The 19,039-nt window shown below is 56.6% G+C and overlaps 1 protein-coding gene across 1 annotated transcript in view; it reads right to left on the minus strand.

Moving 5' to 3' along the window:
- Window positions 1-19,039, minus strand: part of SRCIN1 (SRC kinase signaling inhibitor 1) — a 57,938-nt gene that overhangs the window by 14,941 nt on the left and 23,958 nt on the right. The window contains exons 4-16 of the mRNA XM_058562034.1: window positions 17,879-17,902; window positions 13,785-13,980; window positions 12,949-13,147; window positions 12,405-12,498; window positions 11,038-11,900; window positions 9,076-9,168; window positions 8,791-8,834; window positions 8,313-8,500; window positions 7,098-7,273; window positions 1,938-2,068; window positions 1,677-1,824; window positions 1,091-1,337; window positions 386-620 (exon numbers count right to left, since the gene is read on the minus strand). Of these exons, the coding sequence (XP_058418017.1) occupies window positions 386-620; window positions 1,091-1,337; window positions 1,677-1,824; window positions 1,938-2,068; window positions 7,098-7,273; window positions 8,313-8,500; window positions 8,791-8,834; window positions 9,076-9,168; window positions 11,038-11,900; window positions 12,405-12,498; window positions 12,949-13,147; window positions 13,785-13,980; window positions 17,879-17,902 (2,638 nt within the window). The remainder of the gene's footprint in view (window positions 1-385; window positions 621-1,090; window positions 1,338-1,676; window positions 1,825-1,937; window positions 2,069-7,097; window positions 7,274-8,312; window positions 8,501-8,790; window positions 8,835-9,075; window positions 9,169-11,037; window positions 11,901-12,404; window positions 12,499-12,948; window positions 13,148-13,784; window positions 13,981-17,878; window positions 17,903-19,039) is intronic.

The raw sequence follows: 19,039 nt of genomic DNA on the forward strand, positions 1-19,039 counted from the left end.
ATGACTGCCATTTCTGGTCTGGATTTTTTGCCTCCCCTGCGAGCTCACAGGCTCGGGGAGCACAGGAGCCATGTCCATATGGCTCAGCGCTGCATGTCCGTGTGGATGCAGACCCTGTCTGGACTTGCTCATCCTCCCTGCGTGGTCCTCTCAGAGGCAGTCAGGGCAGTGGGAAAAGCCCTGGGTAGAGTTCAGTTCTACCCCATCCTTCTGGGTCTCCCTCTAGTGGCTGAGGTTGGGCTGCTGATATTCTGACCCCTCCCTGCTCTGGCAGCCTGACCACAAAGATTCTCAACCCCAGCACCTCCCCCATCAACCTGAGAGCTCCTGAGGATGCGCCTCCCCTCCTCCAGGCTCTTCACCAGCCCCCCACCTGCCCCCATACCTGAGCCCCTCCTCCCACTGGGTTCCGTTCGGGGGGCTGCCTTCTGACCGTGGGGGACCTTGGGGGGCTTGTGGTCAGGGGTGGGGGCCGGGCCTGGGTGGGCCTTGCTCGCATAGTCCAGGTCAGGGATGGCCTTCAGCAGCTCTGCCTGTGTCTCTTCCAGCAGCCGGTTAATGTCCTTGGCACTGTACTGGGTCAGCGCTGCCCGCTTCTCCTCCCAGTCCCGCTCAGCAGCCTTGAGAGGAGGGGGCGACAGTCAGGACGGAAGTGGTGGCCCTGCTGCTAGACCTCTGTGGCCTCAGCCCCTCCCCCAGCCACACATGCAAGGAATGGAACAGGAAGCCTCACATTTGGTCCGGCCCCGGAGGACCCTCGGACCTCTCCTTGGGTATTACATGCTTTCTCCAGGAGTCTAGAATGCCACCTTCATCCTATACTACTCTCTTGACATACTTGGACCTGTTTGGGGACATTCTATTCTGTTTCACTGACCACAGAGTCTATTCTTATGCTAACACCACACTGCCTTAATTATTATAACTTTATAATATGCTTTTCTGTCTAGCAGGACTAATGTCACCCTCAATATGCTTCTCAGACTTCCTCCTCCCCCAGGAAAAAGTACCCACGTGTCGGCACTTCCCAACCTAGGATGGTGGTAAGAACGTGTGGGCCTAGCTTCTGCCCCCATCCCGGGCCCAGCACCTCAACAGACACAGCCTTGTCCACGCTTCTCTTGCCAGGAGTGTCCAGGCCTTTGGTGGGGTTGCCCCCCTTGGGGGTAGGAGCGGCTCCCTCTGCTGGCCCACTCAGCTCATGGAGGTTCAGCGGAGGGCTGGGTGGTGGCATTTCGAAGTCTAAGCTCTTGTTGAAGTCAGTCTCGGCCGTCACCTTCTTGGGGGACTGACTCAGGAGGTTGTTGGGGGGTGGCCACACACCCTCGTCCAATTGCCTGGGGTTGGGAGAGTTAGGAGCAGCTGTGAGGCTAGCCCTGTGGTGGCCCCATGGGAGGGAAACCTGGCCTGAGGGAGGCAGGGTGTGAGGAGGGCTCTGGGATGTTACAGGACAGATGGAAGGGCCTGGGGAGGAGTGACTGCATCCAGCATAAGGGACAGCCAAGCATACAACACACGAGGGGTCACAGGCCAGAGCTGAGGTACAGATCCAGTCGGCACATCAGTGACCTTTGGGGAGTCAGGATAAGGAGTCAGGCCCATCTATCCATCTGGGCCCTGTGTGTGACCCCACAGGAAATCGGAAGTCAGAGATAAGAGGTCAGGGAAAGGATGACCTTCGGATCTGGGCCAGCGTGTCTGTGACCCCACGGCAGCGCTTGAGCAGCCCGTCCAGGCGCTGTGGCTCCTCCTTCAGGAACTTCACGGCCTCCACCTCCACGCGCAGCACTACCCGCATCTTACTCTGCAGGCCTGGAAAATGAGCTGCGGGGACAGGAAGGAGTGAGCTGGGGAGGGAGCAGCAGGGAGGGCAGTGCCTGGGGGTGGGGGTGGGGGTGCAGCAGGGACTCGCGCCAGTCGCTGGCCCCAAGGCTCACCCTTGAGCTCAGTCAGTGTCTCCCCGAGCTGCTTCAGCACCAGTGCCTTCTCCTCCAGCTCAGGCCCAGGCACCAGCCGGTGGTTCTGAGACACGTCCCTCTGGATCTTCTCTACCGACTTCTCCAGGTCACTGCAGCCACAGAGAGACCCTCTCAGCCCCTGTGGCCCCAGCCCAGCCCCCTGAAATTGGGCAGCTAGAAAGAAATCAGGCCACCAGTCACATCAAAATTAAAAGCCATCCATCAGGCCACATGCCCAAGAGGAATCAGAAATGCCAAACCTCAGAGATGAGACCTCAGAAGAGCTGCCTAACAGGTGCCCTGGGTCCCCCCGTTGAAGTTCTGATCTTTAGCAACATCAGCCCAAATCTCCCTCTCTATAACTTGCATCCTCTGATTCTCATTCTGCCAAGGAAGCAGCAGAGAACTTGGCAGCCTTTCAGAGAACTGGCAGCGGCTGCACGTGCCCCTGAGGGGTCTCTTCTCTCACACGGTGGCGCTGCCACGTCCATCTATCCTTTCTCAAATGCTCCAGACACTCAGCCTCTTTCCTTGAGGACAGAACTGCTTTCGACTTTCAGCTGGTTTATGCCGAGCTTGTGTCATTTAAAACCCCATATCTCCGGCCCGGTGGCGCAAGCTGTTAAGTGCGCGCACTCCGCTGCGGTGGCCCGGGGTTCGCCAGTTAGGATCCTGGGCGCGCACCGACGCACCGCTTGTCAAGCCATGCTGCGGCAGCGTCCCATATAAAGTGGAGGAAGATGGGCATGGATGTTAGCCCAGGGCCAGTCTTCCTCAGCGAAAAAAAAAAAAAAAGGAAGAGGATTGGCAGATGTTAGCTCAGGGCTGATCTTCCTCACAAAAAAACAAAACAAAAAAAACCCCACATCTTTCTAAAATGTAAATCAGAACAAGTCACCACCCTCTGTGTTGAACCCTAAATGGATCCCACCATTCTGAGCGTGAGGCTAAAATCCAAACTCTTCAATGTGGCCAAGAAGGGCAGGAGGGTAGTAGTTGAAAACTAGGCTCTGGAGTCAGACAGATCCAAATTCCAATCCCAGCTCTGCCCATCCCAGCGGAGATCTCGGACAAATTACCTCCTATTTCCAGGCCTCAACGTCATCGTCCAGAAAATGGGGTGGTAAGAGTTCCTCCCTCCTGAGGCCATTGTGAGGATTAAATAAGCCAGTGCAGATGAGGACGGGGTCAGTCCCTGGGGCCTGCTCTTATTTTCCCTCCAGCCACATCCCCTGTCCTTGTCTGGCTTGCTTCCGTTTAGAACTGTCCAGAACTTCTCTGAGGTCTTTGTACGTGCTGTCCTCTGGGCCTTTATAATGCCATTTCCTCTGCCTAGAACACTCCATTCACCCGTACACACACACGTGTGCACACACACATGCACACATGTGACTCGTCCTCAGGCCTCAGCGGGAACCTCTCCCCCACTCCCTACACCTAGGGTTGGGGGTCTGCTTCCTGCTCCCCAAGCCCCTGGAGCTCCCGGTTGCTGGGCTGGGTGGCTCCAGGCAGGCAGGAACCACGTCTTTCAGATTCATCTCTGATTCCCAGCACCTGGCGTGGTGCCTGGAGCAGAAGAGACGTCTGGTAAATATTGTGGACTGAGTGAACAAGTGAAAGAAATGAATGGCTGCCCAGGTAGGTCATCTCAACTCTGTACCAGAGTCACTGACATGCCTGACCCACATGCGGGACTCTACATACACGCCTGTCAGATCTCATCTGTGGGATTTCAGCTCAACAGTCCAGGTGGGAACAACTTTTAATCTCAGTTCTACTATCTAACAGATTCGCTCTCCCTCAAAGATTTGCTGATGAGCAAATCTTATCAGCATGTCTTACACATCTTCATCCAACTGGTGGGTGAAGACGGACGACGTTGGAGCCAAACACAACCTCCTGTGACTCAGCACCACCAGTTCAAGAGCTGTCTTGTACCAAGCACTCACTGTCTGCCAGGTGCCACATCCAGCCCTTCCTTTTCATTACCTTATTTAACCCTCACAACAAATCCCGTGAGTAGTAACCATTATTACTCCAGTTTACACGTCAACAAACAGTAGCTCAGACACGAGACTACATTTCCCAGGCTTCTTTGCAGTTAGAAGTGGCCATTCGACTGAGGTCTAGCAGATGGAATATGAGTGCAAGCAGGACCTGCTGCTTCCAGGCCCAGCCCATAAAAATCTCCCATGGAAGCTCCTCCAGGCTCTTTTGCCCCTCCTGTTGGTTGAAAGGCAATGACCTGTGGGTGATCTGGGAAGGGACATATTAAAGATGGCAAAACCTCCATTAGCCTGGGTCCCTGAATGACTGCATGGAGGAAAGCCATTCCACTAATCCACCCAATACTGTTCCGTGAGAAAACAAGATACATCTATTACTTTTGAACCATTATACAATTTGTTATAGCAGTTACCCTAACTAATTAATTAGCTACTCTAACTAATACAACAGGCTTTGGCATTAAAAAAAAAAAAAAAAAAGAGGCTCAAGAAGATTAAGTAACTTGTCCAAGGTCGTTCAACTATTTTGTGGCAAAGCAGGATCCACTCATGTCTGACTTCAGCCATTGGCTCTGCTGTGTCTCACTTCCACACTGGACTAACATCACCCCACACCCATCACTGTCCCACCCAGCCCTCACTCCGCCACGTGAGAAAGAACAAGTCTCCTCTGCTATGTGTGACACCTGACTGGTTCAAAGTGTACCTGTTTTGTAAAAAGGTCACTCCCAAACATCACTCTGAGGGGGAAAAGACCCTCATTTAAAGGAGGACTCAGGTAAGCCTTCAGGAGGAGACAATGCTGCAACTCTCAGGCAGAAGGGATGAGGCCTCCCTGAGGTTCAGTCAGCATCTCGATTTTCTGATCACGCAATCTGCTAAAGTTTTAGAGCCCCTACTTGGGCAGGCTCTGCAAATGAGTCCCAGACCAGCCCAGGTCTAGACACTGGGATCACAAAGTGTCTTATTTAGTTTAGTCCTGGAGGGGTCGAGAGGGGAGGGTCAGGACAGAAGCAGCTATATAGTTTGTGGGGGCCCAATGCAAAATGAATGTTTTGTCCCTAATTTAAAAACTATTAAGAATTTCAAGAAAGCAAAGCAGAGCATAAATCAAGCACGGGGCCCTTCTGAGCTTATGGACTACGTGGGGCCCTGTGTGACTGAGCAGGTCGCATGCCTACAAAGCTGGCCCTGGATTAGGCCAAGTTAGGCTCCAGAGACCAAAAGGTCTCAGTCAGCAGAGGCTGCCTCTGAGGGCAACATCTAGACAGAGCTCAAGTGCTTGGCTAGAAGGACAGGTGAGTGAGCCAAGCTGAATAAAGCACAGAATCAGTCTTAACTTCCAGCAAGATCCCAGGGCAAGAGGAAGAGGCAGAGCAAAGCAGAGCAAGAGGAAGCATACAGAGCAGGGGTAAGGATGGGCCTGCTGGTCAACCTAACACCCGGGGAGGTTATGGGAGCTGGGCAGGGAAGGCCCTTATGGCCAAGCCGGCGCCACTGCAGGGCTGGTGTGCAACCCAGCCCAGATTCTACCCCAAAAAGGCAGGAGCCCCCTTCAAAGTGAATGGAGAATCCTGCCAGAAGCATTATATCAGCCCCCAAGCTCTCCCAAGTGAGCAGTCTGAGTGATGGGTTTGATAACAGGGCAGGGGGTAGCGACTATGTGTTCCTGGAGAACTGAGGCCCTCAGGAAGCTGAGGACCAGACACTCACATGACAGGAGCATAAATCCTGTCCTTTCATCTCTTCTGCCTCTGTGCTTTTATATTTCCTTTTATTTTCCTTTAATGTCTCAGTAAAGTTCCTTTTGAAAATTCCAATCCAGCTCCTCTGTGCTGAGTGAAAAGGGTAAGGAGAGGACAGGAAAGTCGGGTAAATGGAATTCCCTGGGTGAGGGGGATGGCAGCTGCCAGTCTACCTGGAGATCTGACTGGAGTTATCTCTAAGCTTTCACACCTGCAGTGACGGGGTGGCTGCTGCCGGCTCATTTCCAAGTAGAATGGCCCTTATTTCATCTCAGCCACAAGGGGTCATGTGAATCTTTGCCTTGTGCCTTGCTGAAATGCACATGTACCACTAGCCTGTGTGGGCCCAAGGCTGAGGAACAGGGACCCTTCTCCAGGAGCCCCTTGCCAGAGGTACAACCACATATGACTTGGTGAGGAAGCTAGGCTCCTTTGAGCAGCCTCTCCTGCTCCCTGAGTCACTGCCCAGTAGAACCCAAGCCCTCTCTGGCAAGAACTGCAAAAATCTTAATACTGAGCACAAATGAGAAAGCCAAAGTGCAGAGAAGGGCAGAAACTGCCCTGATCACACAGCCTCTCAGTGCTGGAGCTGGACCTCAGGTCCCCTTGTGCCCTGTGCCACCAAAAAAGAAGTGAGAGGAAGGAGCAGGGCCTCTGTCTCAGACCCCAGTTACTGACAAGGGAAGGCTGCAGTGGGGTGGGGGCGCTCACTCTGTGGAAGGGCAACGAAAGGCAGCTTCTCCCTTCAATGGTGCCAGACAATCGAATCTTGGCCAGACAGCCACTTGCTAAATTTGGATCAGAGGACTGTCTTCTGTTAACCCTTCCATGTCTAAGCATTTAGGGGTGGGGTGTTCTCGCTTCCTCATTCCTTCTGGGAAAGCTAGAGCCCTGTTTCAGCTGCACTAGGATGGAAGGAGGATTTTCCTCGGCTATACCTGGTCTCAGAGATCAGGGAATTGGAGTGGCGGCAACTGTGGCTGGTCAGGACCAAGCTGGCAATACCTAAATGCTCTACCCGAGGGTCAGTTTGCACAGGTCACAGGCCAGAATGAAAGCAGGCAGAGGGCAAAGGTAAATCGGGCAGCTGGCCACACGAGAGTAAGGCTGCAGGCCATGGGGAAGCCAGACTGTGGACCATTAGAAAGCACGATCATAGCAAAAGCAGGCATCAAGCCAGAAAAAAGAACTTGGAAATTGTGCCAGATGGTCAAAGGTTTGCGGGTCACAGAGAAATCAGGCCACAGAGGAGAAGGAAATCAGGCTTCCGAACAGACCAGCGTCACCTGTGATTCAGAAGGAAGGGAGCTGCGCCTCCCAGGGAAACCAGGTCGCAGGCCCCCGGGGCCGCACCCCCACCCTCCCTCCGTAGTTGAACCCAGCCTCACTTGAGCTGCTGGGTAATGAGCTCCTCGTCGTTGAGGTAGCGCAGCCGCTCCTCCTCCACCAGGGTGCGCTGCCGCTGCAGCGGGTCCTCCTGCCGCCGCGCCGCCTCCGACACGCGCATGCTCAGCTCCGCCTCCGTGCCCTTCAGCAGCGCACGCAACGACTCCAGGTTCTGGAGCTGCAGGACGCAGATGGACGGATGGACCGGGGTGGGAGGGAATGGGGGCGCGCAGCAGGGACAGGGCCGGGAGGAGGAGGGCAGAGGACAGTCCGATGCCGGGCGGGCTCCACCGAAGATGCGGCTGCTTGGCTGTGGCCGTGTGCAGCAGCGAAGGGGTGGCATGGCGGGGGGCGGAGGACAAGGTTACGTTCTGGGAAAATAGAGAGGCAGGAGAACGGGATGGGAATACTTGGGGGCAAGAGGTGGCCCTTTGTAGAGCCCTGCCGACCAGGCGGTTGCATGGCTGTGGCTTCGATGAAGGACCCAAGCACTGGGGTTTGAGAGGGTTTCCGTGGCTGGGACGGGAAGACTAACAACGCTCGAACCCAATTCTAGGGAACCCAATTCTGAGGCCGACTTGGGGCAATGGTGGGGAGGCGGGGCCGAGATCTTTTCCGTTGCCCAGATGGCAACTATCTGCCCCCTCTCCAGCCTGTCTCTGCTCATTATTCTCACCTCACGGGCCCTCGGGCCCTCTTGAGGAGCGGGCACAGCGATGCCAGGCTCCTGACTGGTGGGACCATCTGCCAGGAGGGGCAGGGCGGGGAAGACTCTGCGGGCTCAGGAAGGCGGGGGAGCTGAGGGGATCTGGGAAGGGCTTCCGCCCAAAGGCGGGGAAGGGAGAAGGAATGCGGGGCAGGAAGAACTGGGGCTGCCCTGAGCGATACTGACAGGCAGAGGGGCCTCTTGGGATGGACTGGGGCTCCAGGAGAGCGGAGGATTCAGGGAAGGGGAAGGAGGGCTCAGTGAGGGGGATATGGGCGAGGGGTGGGGGCTTGGTGAGGGAGCAGAGATTCAGCGAGGGGGCGGGAGCTCAAGGAAGGGAAAGGGGAGAAAGGGTTCGGAGAGAGGCCCGGTGAGTCGCCAGAGACTCTTAAGAGGGAGTAGGGGATGGGGCGGGACTTGTGGGAAGGGGTTTCAGCGCGACTGGGTGGGTTCTGGCGGGGCGGGGTTAGAGGGGGCGGAGCATGGGGCGAGGCCCCAGAGACCGCGGTACCTGGAGCTTCCGCAATTGCTGAAGCTGGCCACGCAGGTCATTGGTGCTGTTTTGCAGGCCACGCAGGTGCAGCTGCATCTGCAAACGGCTGATGGCAGTGGGCTGCCCCGCAGGGGTGCTGCTGGCCGGAGGCGGGGGAGGGCCGGACACTGGGGTGGCCCCGCTGCTCCGGCCGCCTGACCCACAGGCTGCAGAGAGGGACCACAAGGATGGGAGAAAGGGAACAAATCGTGAGGGGCCAGGGCAAGGTCCTCCCCACTCCCGACCCCACACAGTAGCCAGAGAGGCACGTGGTTCTGACTCTGCCCCAACTGGTGGTCAGCCCTTCTGTGCAGGCAAAGCGCCAGGGCTAAAGTGACCACTTTTATCCATTGAAGCCCCATGATGTAGCTATTGTTCAATCTCCACTTTACAGATTAGGAAACTGAGGCTCGGAGAGGGCAAGGACCTGTAGGGGAGGGGGGGAAGGGTCACTCACGTGCTGAGGGGGTGGCTGCTCCATTGGAGCCTTCAATCTTCTCACTGTAAAAGATGGCCATCATGGGGTCCCGGCTAGCCCCAGACAGTCAAACCTGGGTGAGACCTTAACATAATCTCCCCAGTCCTCTGATCTCAGGATGGAGTCCCAGAGAAGGGAAAGGACTCACCCAGGGTCACACGGCGAGACACTGGCAGAGCTGAGCCCAGGGCTCCTGCTGCCCACTTCCCCTTCCTCTTGCCCCAACCACATGCCCCGGCAGTGGTGTTGGGAGAAGAGCCTCACCTGGGGGTCTCAGGCTCCGAGCCTCGCAGTAGGGCACTCTGCACCAGGCCTGTGAGGCTGGCAATCTGCTTCTCCATGGCCTCCATGCGCTCCCTGGGGAGGATGGTGGCTTTGAGCAACCCCTTCTCTGGGCATGGGGTCCCTCCTGCCCAGGCCCCCACATTCCTAAGGTTGATAATTAGAGGAAATACCATTCCCTCCCCAGCGCCAGCACACAGACAATTCAAAGGGCCCCAATGCCTAAGGGTTAAGCCCACAGCCCCACACCTAACATTAGTAAGGCACTTCTCCATCTGACAGTCCCTTCCTCCCTCTCCAGCCTCATCTCTCACCACTGGCTCCACAATGGGCCCCACCCCGGCCTCTCTGTGCCTCTGCACATGTTTTCCCCTTGCCTGGCATGCCCTCCTCCTCCCTCCTCTCTGAAGCCATCCCAGAGTCCCAGCAGCCTTGAGCAGTACCTCCTCCCACACCACCTGTACACCCTCCTAAGGGAAATGCAAGTATTTCTTAACGTGTCTCCCCCACTAGACAGGGCAAGAACCGGGTCTGCCCAACTTGGCATCAACAGTGCCCAGTGCTGTGCCTGGCACACAAGTCACAAGAGAGTTGTGTGAATGGGAATCACTTCTCCTCATCTCTCAACAGCGCTGCCTGAGGGCAGGGGGGACAGGTAAAGTGCCCTGGTTACCTCCTCCAGCCCTGCACCCCTAGGAGGGAGCTGAATGATGGGCAAGAGTTCCCCAGCTCGGAGGCTACCTAATGGAATGTGTGTCTCTCCCCATCCCCATTTCTTACCAGCACCCCCTCCCCAGTGGACTTCAGCCAGCCCTGTGCTGGACAGCTCTCATGGCTGCAAATTCTGTGTCTGAGCAGAAAAGGCACTAAAGAGTGCTGGTTCAGCAGACACTTCTCCAAAGAAGATATACAGATGGCCAATAGACACATGAAAAGATGCTCAACATCACTAATCATCAGGGAAATGAAAATCAAAACCACACTAAGATATCATCTTACACCCATTAGAATGGCTATAATCACCAAGACAAAAAGCAACAAATACTGGAGAGGCTGTGGAGAAATGGGAACCCTAATCCACTGCTGGTGGGAATGCAAACTGGTGCAGCCTCTATGGAAAACAGCATGGAGATTCCTCAAAAAATTAAAAATAGAAATACCTTATGATCCAGCTATCTCACTACTGGGTATCTACCCAACGAAGCTGAAATCAACAATCCAAAGAGGCTTATGCATCCCTATGTTCATCGCAGCATTATTCACTATAGCCAAGACATGGATGCAACCCAAGTGTCTCTCAACTGATGACTGGATAAAGAAGATGTGGTATATATATACCATGGAATACTACTCAGCCATAAAGACAGACAAAATCGTTCCATTTGCAATAACATGGATGGACCTGGAGGATATTTTGTTAAGTGAAGTAAGCCAGAAAGAGAAAGGCAAACAGTGCATGATTTCATTCATATGTTGAAGATAAACCAATACATGCACAGATAGAACTGTCTGGTGGTTACCAGGGGCTCAGGGGGTGGGGGGTGGGCACAAGGGGTGGAGGGATGCACTTATATGGTGACTGATAAACAATAATGTACAACAAAAATTTCACAAGAAAAAAAAGAGTGCCGGTTCAGCCTCAATTTTAGTTGGGGAAACTGAGGCTCAGGGAAGGGATGCAGACCCAGGTCCCCAGAGTCCTTGTCTGGGGCCCATTTGTCGACCCCTCAAGTCTTGTAGACAGAGAGAAAATGGCATGTGCCTCTCTCCAATGCCTTCTCTGCCACATCCAAGACACAGTACTCTGGCGACCCCTCAAGACTACTTCTGGTCTACAAAGGATTCCAGGGTCTCAGAGCCCAGGACACAATCCTGCCACGGACTTTGCCGAGCCCTCTCTCCCCCAAACCCCCATATCCTTAAGGCCACGCGAGCGTCCCTCACCTGGTCTCCGTGTCCTTGACTGGCCCAGGCGGCCCGAACCCAACGAGCGGGCGCTCCCCAGGCCCGGGGAAGAGCTCGGCAGGGGGGGCTCCGGCCGTCGAGGAGCCCCCGGTGCTGCGGGTCTTGCCTCCGGGGCTCTCTGCGAAGACCGACGAGGAGCCAGAGTCTTTGCGGAAGGACTGGCGCACCGGCGAGCCGCGGCTGGGCGGCCCCGAGTAGGGGCTGTGCGGCGGCGGGGGGCCTCCGGGCGGCGCCGCCACGTCGGCCAGCTTCTGCGGCGACGAGGGCGGCAGGCGGAAGCCGTAGCCGTCGCCGTAGAGCGGGCCGCCGCCCGCCGCCTTGTACAGAGAGTCCTCCAGGTCGGACTGCAGCGCGGCGGCCGAGTAGGTGCTGAGCGAGCGCACCGAGCCGCGCTTGTAGAGGCCGCCCGCCCCCGGGTAGGCGAACGGGTCGCCGGCGGCCGTGGCCAGGCTCAGGCGGCCCTCGTGCAGCAGCCCGTAGGGGTCGGCGTAAAGGCCCTCGCCCTTCACCAGCACCATGCCGCCCGCCTTGCCCGCCAGGTCCTCGTCCGGCTTCACGTCGCGCCGCTCCAGGATGGCGCTGGGGCTGGGGCTGACGCCCGGGGCGGCGGGGGCGCCCCCCAGCCGCTCGGCCGCGTGGTGCACCGGGCTGCCGGCGTAGGAGGGCGGGCGCCCCCCGGCGTACGAGAGGCGCGAGCGCGACGGTGAACCGGATGGCAGCCCGGATGGCAGCCCGGACGGCAACCCCGGCGGAGGCGAGCCGGACGCCAGGTGCGGCGCCGGCGACAGGTTGTTGAGGCGCCTCGTGGGCGACGACTCCCGCGACGCATACACCATCTCTCTCTGTGCAGAAGACAGCCCCGGACCCCACAGGGCTGGTCACAAAGGGGATCCCTTGCCCCTTGCTTGAGGAGCCAGCATCTCCCCCCTGACGCTTAGCAAGTCTGTTCTCTGGCTTCCCTCGCTCATGCTGCATCTTGGGCCCCTTTCTCATCAGAGGTCCCAGCATAGGGGAAGAAGTGGCAGGTGGAGAGGCAGCAGAGGGGCAACCCTCGGCCCACCCTATGGTGAGGGGTAGGAAGCAAAAGGGGAAGAGGTGGTTCCTGAGAGAGTCCTAGAATATCTAGAGGCATGTTAGAGAAATCCTGAGCAGACAAGAGGAGAAAGGGGAAGATGAGGGGAGGGACACCCCCATGACTCCACAATTAATGGAGGCCCCCCTCTGCTTCAGTCTCTATGTTCCCTTCTCCAGAGCTGGCCCTGGTCCCTGGTGACAAGTGACTAGACTTTGTGCTCCTGGACCCCATCTGCCCAGCCTCCCCGGTGCCCTGGGCATCCCAGCCATACCCGGAGGTCCCCGTTGGTGAGGTGTGAGCCAGGGAAAGCGGCGTAGAGTGGCTCCTTCCTATAGATCTTGATAATACTGCGGTCCTGGATGTCCCTGGGGGAGGGGGGAGGTGCAGAGGGTCACCATCCCCCAGCCCTGCGATGAGGAGGAGCAGCTACTCCAGGCAGCGGGAAGAGGGGTTGGCAAGAGGAGCTAGGAGCCCCAACCCCTTCCTAACTCCTCGCTCGGTGGATCTCGTGGCTCAGGCTGCCTGCCACCAACACACACCCAGCAACCTCCACCCGGTCCATCTCCTCGGCTTCACGCGCCATTCTCAGGTTAGCTCAAACCAACGTGAACCAGCAGGGGTGGATGATTTAGAGGGAGGGGTGATGGGATGATCGAGACTGGGATGATCGAGAAGAGGACGGGGCGGTAAGGCTGTGGGTGGAGACGGGGAGGGTTGAGGTTGGGTCAGGAGGAGGCTGGGGAATGGCCCCGCGGGGTCCAGCCGGTTCAGAGGAGTATGGGAAGCCCGCCTCATCCCCCCGGGGCCACGCCCACCGGACGTCCTCCAGCTCGTAGAAGACGTTGCGAGCCTCGTCTTTGATGAGGATGGCGGTGTTGGGCGACTTAAGCATGCCCATGGTGAGCTTCTGCGGGAACATGTGCGCGATGAGTGCGTGCAGCGTGTCCAGGCTGCTGACCTCGTGCGTGATGTGCACGCGCCGAGTCTCCTCCCCGAACTGCAGGAACAGCACCCCTGCGAAGGAGACGCCGCCCTCGTTGTCAGTGCCACCACCACGTCGCCGGGCAGAGGAGCGAGGGGGGCCTTCGGGAGCCGCGCTGGCCCCGCAGAGGCAGGGTCTGAGGCCGGACGCTGCCCCGGAGTGCAGGTGCACCCAGGCACTCCTCATGCTTGCGGGTCTCTCAAGGCACCAACTCGACCACAGGCAGGTTGGAGCCTGGACGAGAAAATGTAATTGGGGGCAGGAGCGGTGGGGCAGAAACTGAGAGGGAGTCGTTGCTGAGGGGGAGAGAGGGGAGAAGGGAGGCTATGAAGGAAAGGGGGCTGCTGAAGAGGATGAGAGGCCTAAGGGAGAAAGTGATAGGGCAGGGGATGCTGAGGGAGAGAGAGGGGTGGGAAAGATGATGGAGAGAGGTGAGCAGAGAGAGAGATAGAGGAGGGCTGGGCAGAGAGAAGCTAAGGAGGGAGAGGCCCTGAGGGGAGGAGATTGCTGGGGGGCGGGGAGATGGGGAGATGGGGAAGGGAGCCAGAGGCTTCCCAGAAAGATGGTCGAGGAGAGGCAGAATGGTGAAGGGGATGAAGAGGGTTCCAGGGGAGCAGAGCAAAGGGAGGAGCCAGTGGCCAGGAGGAGGAAGGATGGGGCAAGCAGTACCTGGCGAGCGCAGCTTGGTCTGGCTGGCGGAGCGGGAAAGGGGCAGGCTTTGTCGGAAGCGGTTCATCCTACTGAAGCCCAGGGGCAGCTCGGCCTCCGACATGGTCTCCAGGGACTCCGCAGAGGCGTATGACAGCTTGGCAGCCTGGTCTGCCAGCCCGGGCTGGGCTCCCTGAGTGTGGCGCGAGCTGCGGGTCTGCAGGGGCAGGGCGGGCCGAGAGGAAACAAGCATGAGCGCCTTCGCTCTGCCCACTGCCCCCAGCCAGGCCTGGGGACCCTCCACCAGCCAGTGACACACACACACACACACACACACACACACACAGGAGGGTCTCCTGGATTCCAGACTCGCTGTGAGGCTGCAGGAGCATTCCCCAACCTCTTGGGGCCTTGGCCTGGCTGGGACACCCAGCAGGTAACGAGTGGGCAAAGGACTCAGGCACCCTGAGAAGCCAGACAAGAAACCATCTGAGCGGGAGCTATGGGCACGCCTGCTATTTTAAGCTTCCAAAGAACAACAACAACACAAATTTGTCACCGAGGTGAGCAGCAGAATCATTGAGCAAATTGGGGCATTAGTTCCAGACATTAATTAAGCGGCGGGTTTGTGAGCAGCGAATTTATCCTTCGTGGAGTTCAGAGAGTTTGGAGTGGGCAGGAAGGAGGGCCCAGGGAGAAGGCAGAGAGAGCTGGGGACCCCAGGATCCCAACTCTGGATGGTATGGGCCCTCACCGGGCTGGGCACAATGTCCTTGACTTAGAGTGACTGGGAGAACCGTCCCAAACCCCCCAAAGCCAGTTGGACCCCAGTTTCAAACAGACTACCTGCCTAGTACATGCAGTGCACATGCTAAGCCCGGTGTGACCCACACTATCATGTGGCATAAGTGCCAGCCCCCCCACCCCCCGTAAGGCACATGCTGCCACACAGCCATCGGGCCTGGCTGTACCTCAGTACCCAGTACTGGGCCTCCCGCAGTACCCAGCAGGGCAGCCCCTTGCCTGAAGCTACAGCTGAGGATGATAGCTGGCTGGGGCTAGGGAACACTGTCACCCAGTGACATTCCCTGCCCCAGGGACAGCTTGATTACTCTCCTTGGGGGAGGGGTCACCATGATTTCAGTTGCACTTTAAGAACCTACTTTTGGCTGAAGGCTCGGGCTGTCACTCAGGGCCACAGTTCCTGCCATTCTGCCCCAGCCCCTCCCCTCACATCTGGTTGCTGTGAGAAACTCATGTATTTAAGGGAGAAAGATAATGAATCAGATTTACATCATTCCATGTTGCGTACTTATATACATATACGTATTATATATACATATATTATCAGGAAAAAGTCATGTTTCCCAATTGTATTTTTCTATAAGTTGCCTATTTTTAACAACAAATCACTCAAAACCATTACCATTGGTTACTTTGGGATTGAGACAGTGCTTTCTCTTTTTACTTTATATATTTCTCTGCTGGGTGAATTTTGCACATTTAGAATATATAATTTTTATAATTAAAAAAAACCAGTAAATATAAATAAATAAAAAAATTTAAAAAAAAGGGCCGGCCCCGTGGCTTAGCGGTTAAGTGCGTGCGCTCCGCTGCTGGCGGCCCGGGTTCAGATCCCAGGCACGCACCCACGCACCACTTCTCTGGTCATGCTGAGGCCGTGTCCCACGTACAGCAACTAGAAGGATGTGCGTCTATGACATACAACTATCTACTGGGGCTTTGGGGGGAAAAATTTTTAAAAAAACAGTAAAAATATCTCTAAAAAGGAATCATTTATTCTCCTTCTCAGCTCCCTCCATCCCCAAATCCTGATTAATCCCTAATTAATCTCCATCTTCTGTATTAACTCAATTTAATGTTCCAATCGGATTAGTACTCTTGAAAAGAGAGAGCATCTTCCTCTAATGGGCAACATGCCCAGCTGTCCCCACAGTGGCCTCAAGGGCTTGGGGATGTGGACGGTCAGATTTGGGGACCTCAGAGGGCATCCAGCCTCAAGCACAATGCCTTGACCAGTGCGTGGGCATGTGTCAGTGTAGGACTGGGCCCATTTGGGGGATGCTTGTGCCCAGATTTTGGACCCTGCAGCTCAGATCCAGGCTGATCACCAGTGCCAGCCTATGCCCCTCTCTCTCACCTCCGCCCCACGGCAGTGTCAGGAACCAGGTCTGAGCTGGTGGTCATGAGGTTGCCAGGCAACTGGAAGGTCAGTGCTTGCCAGGCTGGTGGGGATGAGGGGCTACAGAATTCAGGCAGAATGAGGCAACTAGCAGGGATGAGGAGTAGGGAGGTGGCCACAGTGAGGTGCCAGTAAGAAGATGGAACAGGGGCCAGAATGAAGGGGGGCAGGGTTGCTAGGGACTGCTGACTGCTGAAAAGGCAGGACCCTGCCCAGGGAACCCTGGGAGAAGAGATGCCCACATTCCCTGCTCCGCCAGTTCCTGTCTCCATCCTGGCCCTGTGGGCACCTTTCCATTCTCACTACCTTTGTGGAAAACCCTCTTGAGAAGACAGAAAGCCCCTTAGCGCTTCTCTCCAGCCCTGGGCTGAGACAACAGGGCAGAAAAAAGTGAGACATTCAGAAGGACTTCCCAATTACAAGGGAGATGGCAAGAGAACAGAAGAGTAATTCAAGCAGAGCTTTCCAAAGATAGGAAAGGGGCTGCCAGGGAGGCAGGGAGCACTTGTCACCGGAGATGTTCCAGGGAGGAGCTGATGACTCCTGGTCAGAGATCAGGGGAGGGAACCTTGAGTGGGGGTGGTCAAGCTAGGAGCTGAAGTTCCCAATGGCTGTCCACAGACTGGGGCAGAAGCACTTGGGAGCTTTTAAAAACACTTTCCAGGACCCCACATTCACTGAATTCGAATCTCTGGGGTCTGGAGCCCGAGGCTCAAGATTGTTGACAGGTTCCCAAGGTGATTCTGATTTGGGAATCAAGTCAGTGTCTGTGACTCTAAGAGCTAATGAGGTAAGCTACGTGGAGGGATTGCTAGGAGCCGGGCTCTGTGCATAGGACACACAGGCTCTCATTTCTTCTATCTTTACAACAACTCTATGATGCAGATATTGTTGTCCCATTTTACAGAGGAGAAACTGAGGCCCAGGTGATTACGTAACTTGTCCCAGGTCACCGCACTAGTTAGTTAATAGCAGACTGGAATGCACCACCAGGCAGCCTGGCTCTTGGCCCAGGCACTGAACTGCTTCCTCCAAAAAGGCTATCTGCCTGACGCCATGATGCTGTAATTTCCCAGTCTCTGATTCAAGGACTTCTCTCTGGGAGAACGCATGCAAATGAGATGCTTGGAGCAAGCTGATGCCTGGGGAGTCGGGGATGAATGCCTCCCACCCCGTCATGATGCCTGGGACGTGAGGGGCAGCAGACTCCAGGACACAAGCAGCAGTCTGACTTGGTTCAGTTCTGGGCCTGGATGCCAGAGAAGGTGGAGGAGGCGCCTGAGGGTGCTCCTCCAGGGGTCAGCAGGATGCCCCTGGAAGGGCAGACAGCTCTCGGGCTGTGGATAGTCCAGCCTCTCCCAAGGAGGCATGAAGGCACCCCTCCCTCAGCTTAGCCCTCCACTTGGGCAACAGGTTTGGGATGCAGGGCTATGAGTCTCTTGCCTGGCACTCACCAGCTCCCCATAGTGGAAAGTAAGGAAGGGATGGGGGACCCATCATAGTCACAGGGCCTCCCTGGAAGATGAAATCTGAGTTCAGAGAACAGGGCCCTCAACAAGATCATGGGGTCCAGGTCCCTGCCTCAGAGCCAGCAGTCTCTCCAGGCTGGGGGAAATGTCAGATAGCCCCTCTCCTTCCCAAATGCCCCTCACGGTCTGGGGAAGCCTGAGTATCCCCAGCCCAGATGCCCAGCAGAGGTGGCTCCAACTCCCACGCTGGACCCACAAGCCCCTGGCAGGCGAACCCAGACTCTCAAAGCAGCAGCCACAGCCTGCAGCCCCAAGGCCCACCGCCCACACCAGAAGGTTGCGTGCAGACGCACACCCTGTGCAAAGCATGTGCAGGGAGGGGCAGGGGCAGGGATGGGAGAGCACATGCAGCTGTCACGGAAGCAGAAGCACCACGCACTGACCTTGAAACTCCAGTAGTTGGGCTGCTGATGGAAATAAGAGAAGAGATGGTTATACGGGGGCTGAGAGGGGAAAGTAGGGACAGGGGCGGGTTAGAGACCCTTGGAGCTCAGCACTCAGCCCTGGGACGTGGGCCCTCCACCCTCTGAAGAGCAGGAAGGAAGCAACGCCTGGTACGTCCCATTCTCTACTGAGCCCCAGGATGGCCCTGAGCAGGCGCCAGGCCCACTGGTGGGGGCCGGGAGAACCATTCCAGATGGTTACAAGCCACGCATTCTAGTCACAGTAGCTGTCCTTAGAGAGTCACAGGTAGGAAAAGGCAAAGATGACCGTGATATAGGGAACCCACGGGACACTGGCAGAGATGAAGCAGAGCTTGGGGGGGGGTGGTCAGAGAAATGATATCTGGTTGTGGCGGGCCAGGGAAAACTTCCCGGAAGGGGTGGCATTTGAGCTGGGTCTTGACAAATGAGCAGCTGGAGATTGGGAGGAAAGGCATGCTGAGAAGAGGGGACAGCGTGGGCAAGTGCTCAGGAGCAGGCAAGCCAAGAGTGTGTTGAGGGAATAGGCGATCGCCCAGTTTGGCTGGGGTGCAGGGAAAACAGCAGATTAGGCTGCACAGAGGAGGCCGGGGCCAGAAGAATGGGCTTCCATGCTGAGTGCAAGTATTTAGACTTAACGGGGTGGAGGAGCAGAAAGCATCCGAGTGAAGCAGAGCGAGATGGGAACTGGACCCCAAAAGGGCTGATGGGGTGGGGAGTGGAAAAGGGAGGCTGGGGGCCAGGGCCAGGGCAGGGAGGCCTGTTAACACGATGGACCTGGATTGCAGAGAAGGGTGAACAGACGCTGTCACCTCACAGCACGGGGCAGTGGATGGGGAGCCATGGGCAGCAAGGGGAGCTGGGGAGACGGGGAGCATGGGCAACATCCTATGGCCGGAGAGATGAGAGAGGAGGGCTCCTGGCACCCCTAGAATGGGGGCCTCAGGTTCCTCCTCATTCACAATAACCTAAGGTCACCCTGCCTTCCCTGGAGACCAGAAGGCCTTTCCAGATGGCTAAGGACAAAGGAGTGGCCCGGAGGCCGGCTTGGTTCTTGGCAAAGCTGAGGGCACCCTGCTGACTGGTGCCAGCCTCAGCAGGAAGACAGAGGCAGCAGATGGC

Source organism: Diceros bicornis, chromosome 18, assembly GCF_020826845.1.
Source record: "Diceros bicornis minor isolate mBicDic1 chromosome 18, mDicBic1.mat.cur, whole genome shotgun sequence".
Taxonomy (NCBI): Eukaryota; Metazoa; Chordata; class Mammalia; order Perissodactyla; family Rhinocerotidae; genus Diceros; species Diceros bicornis.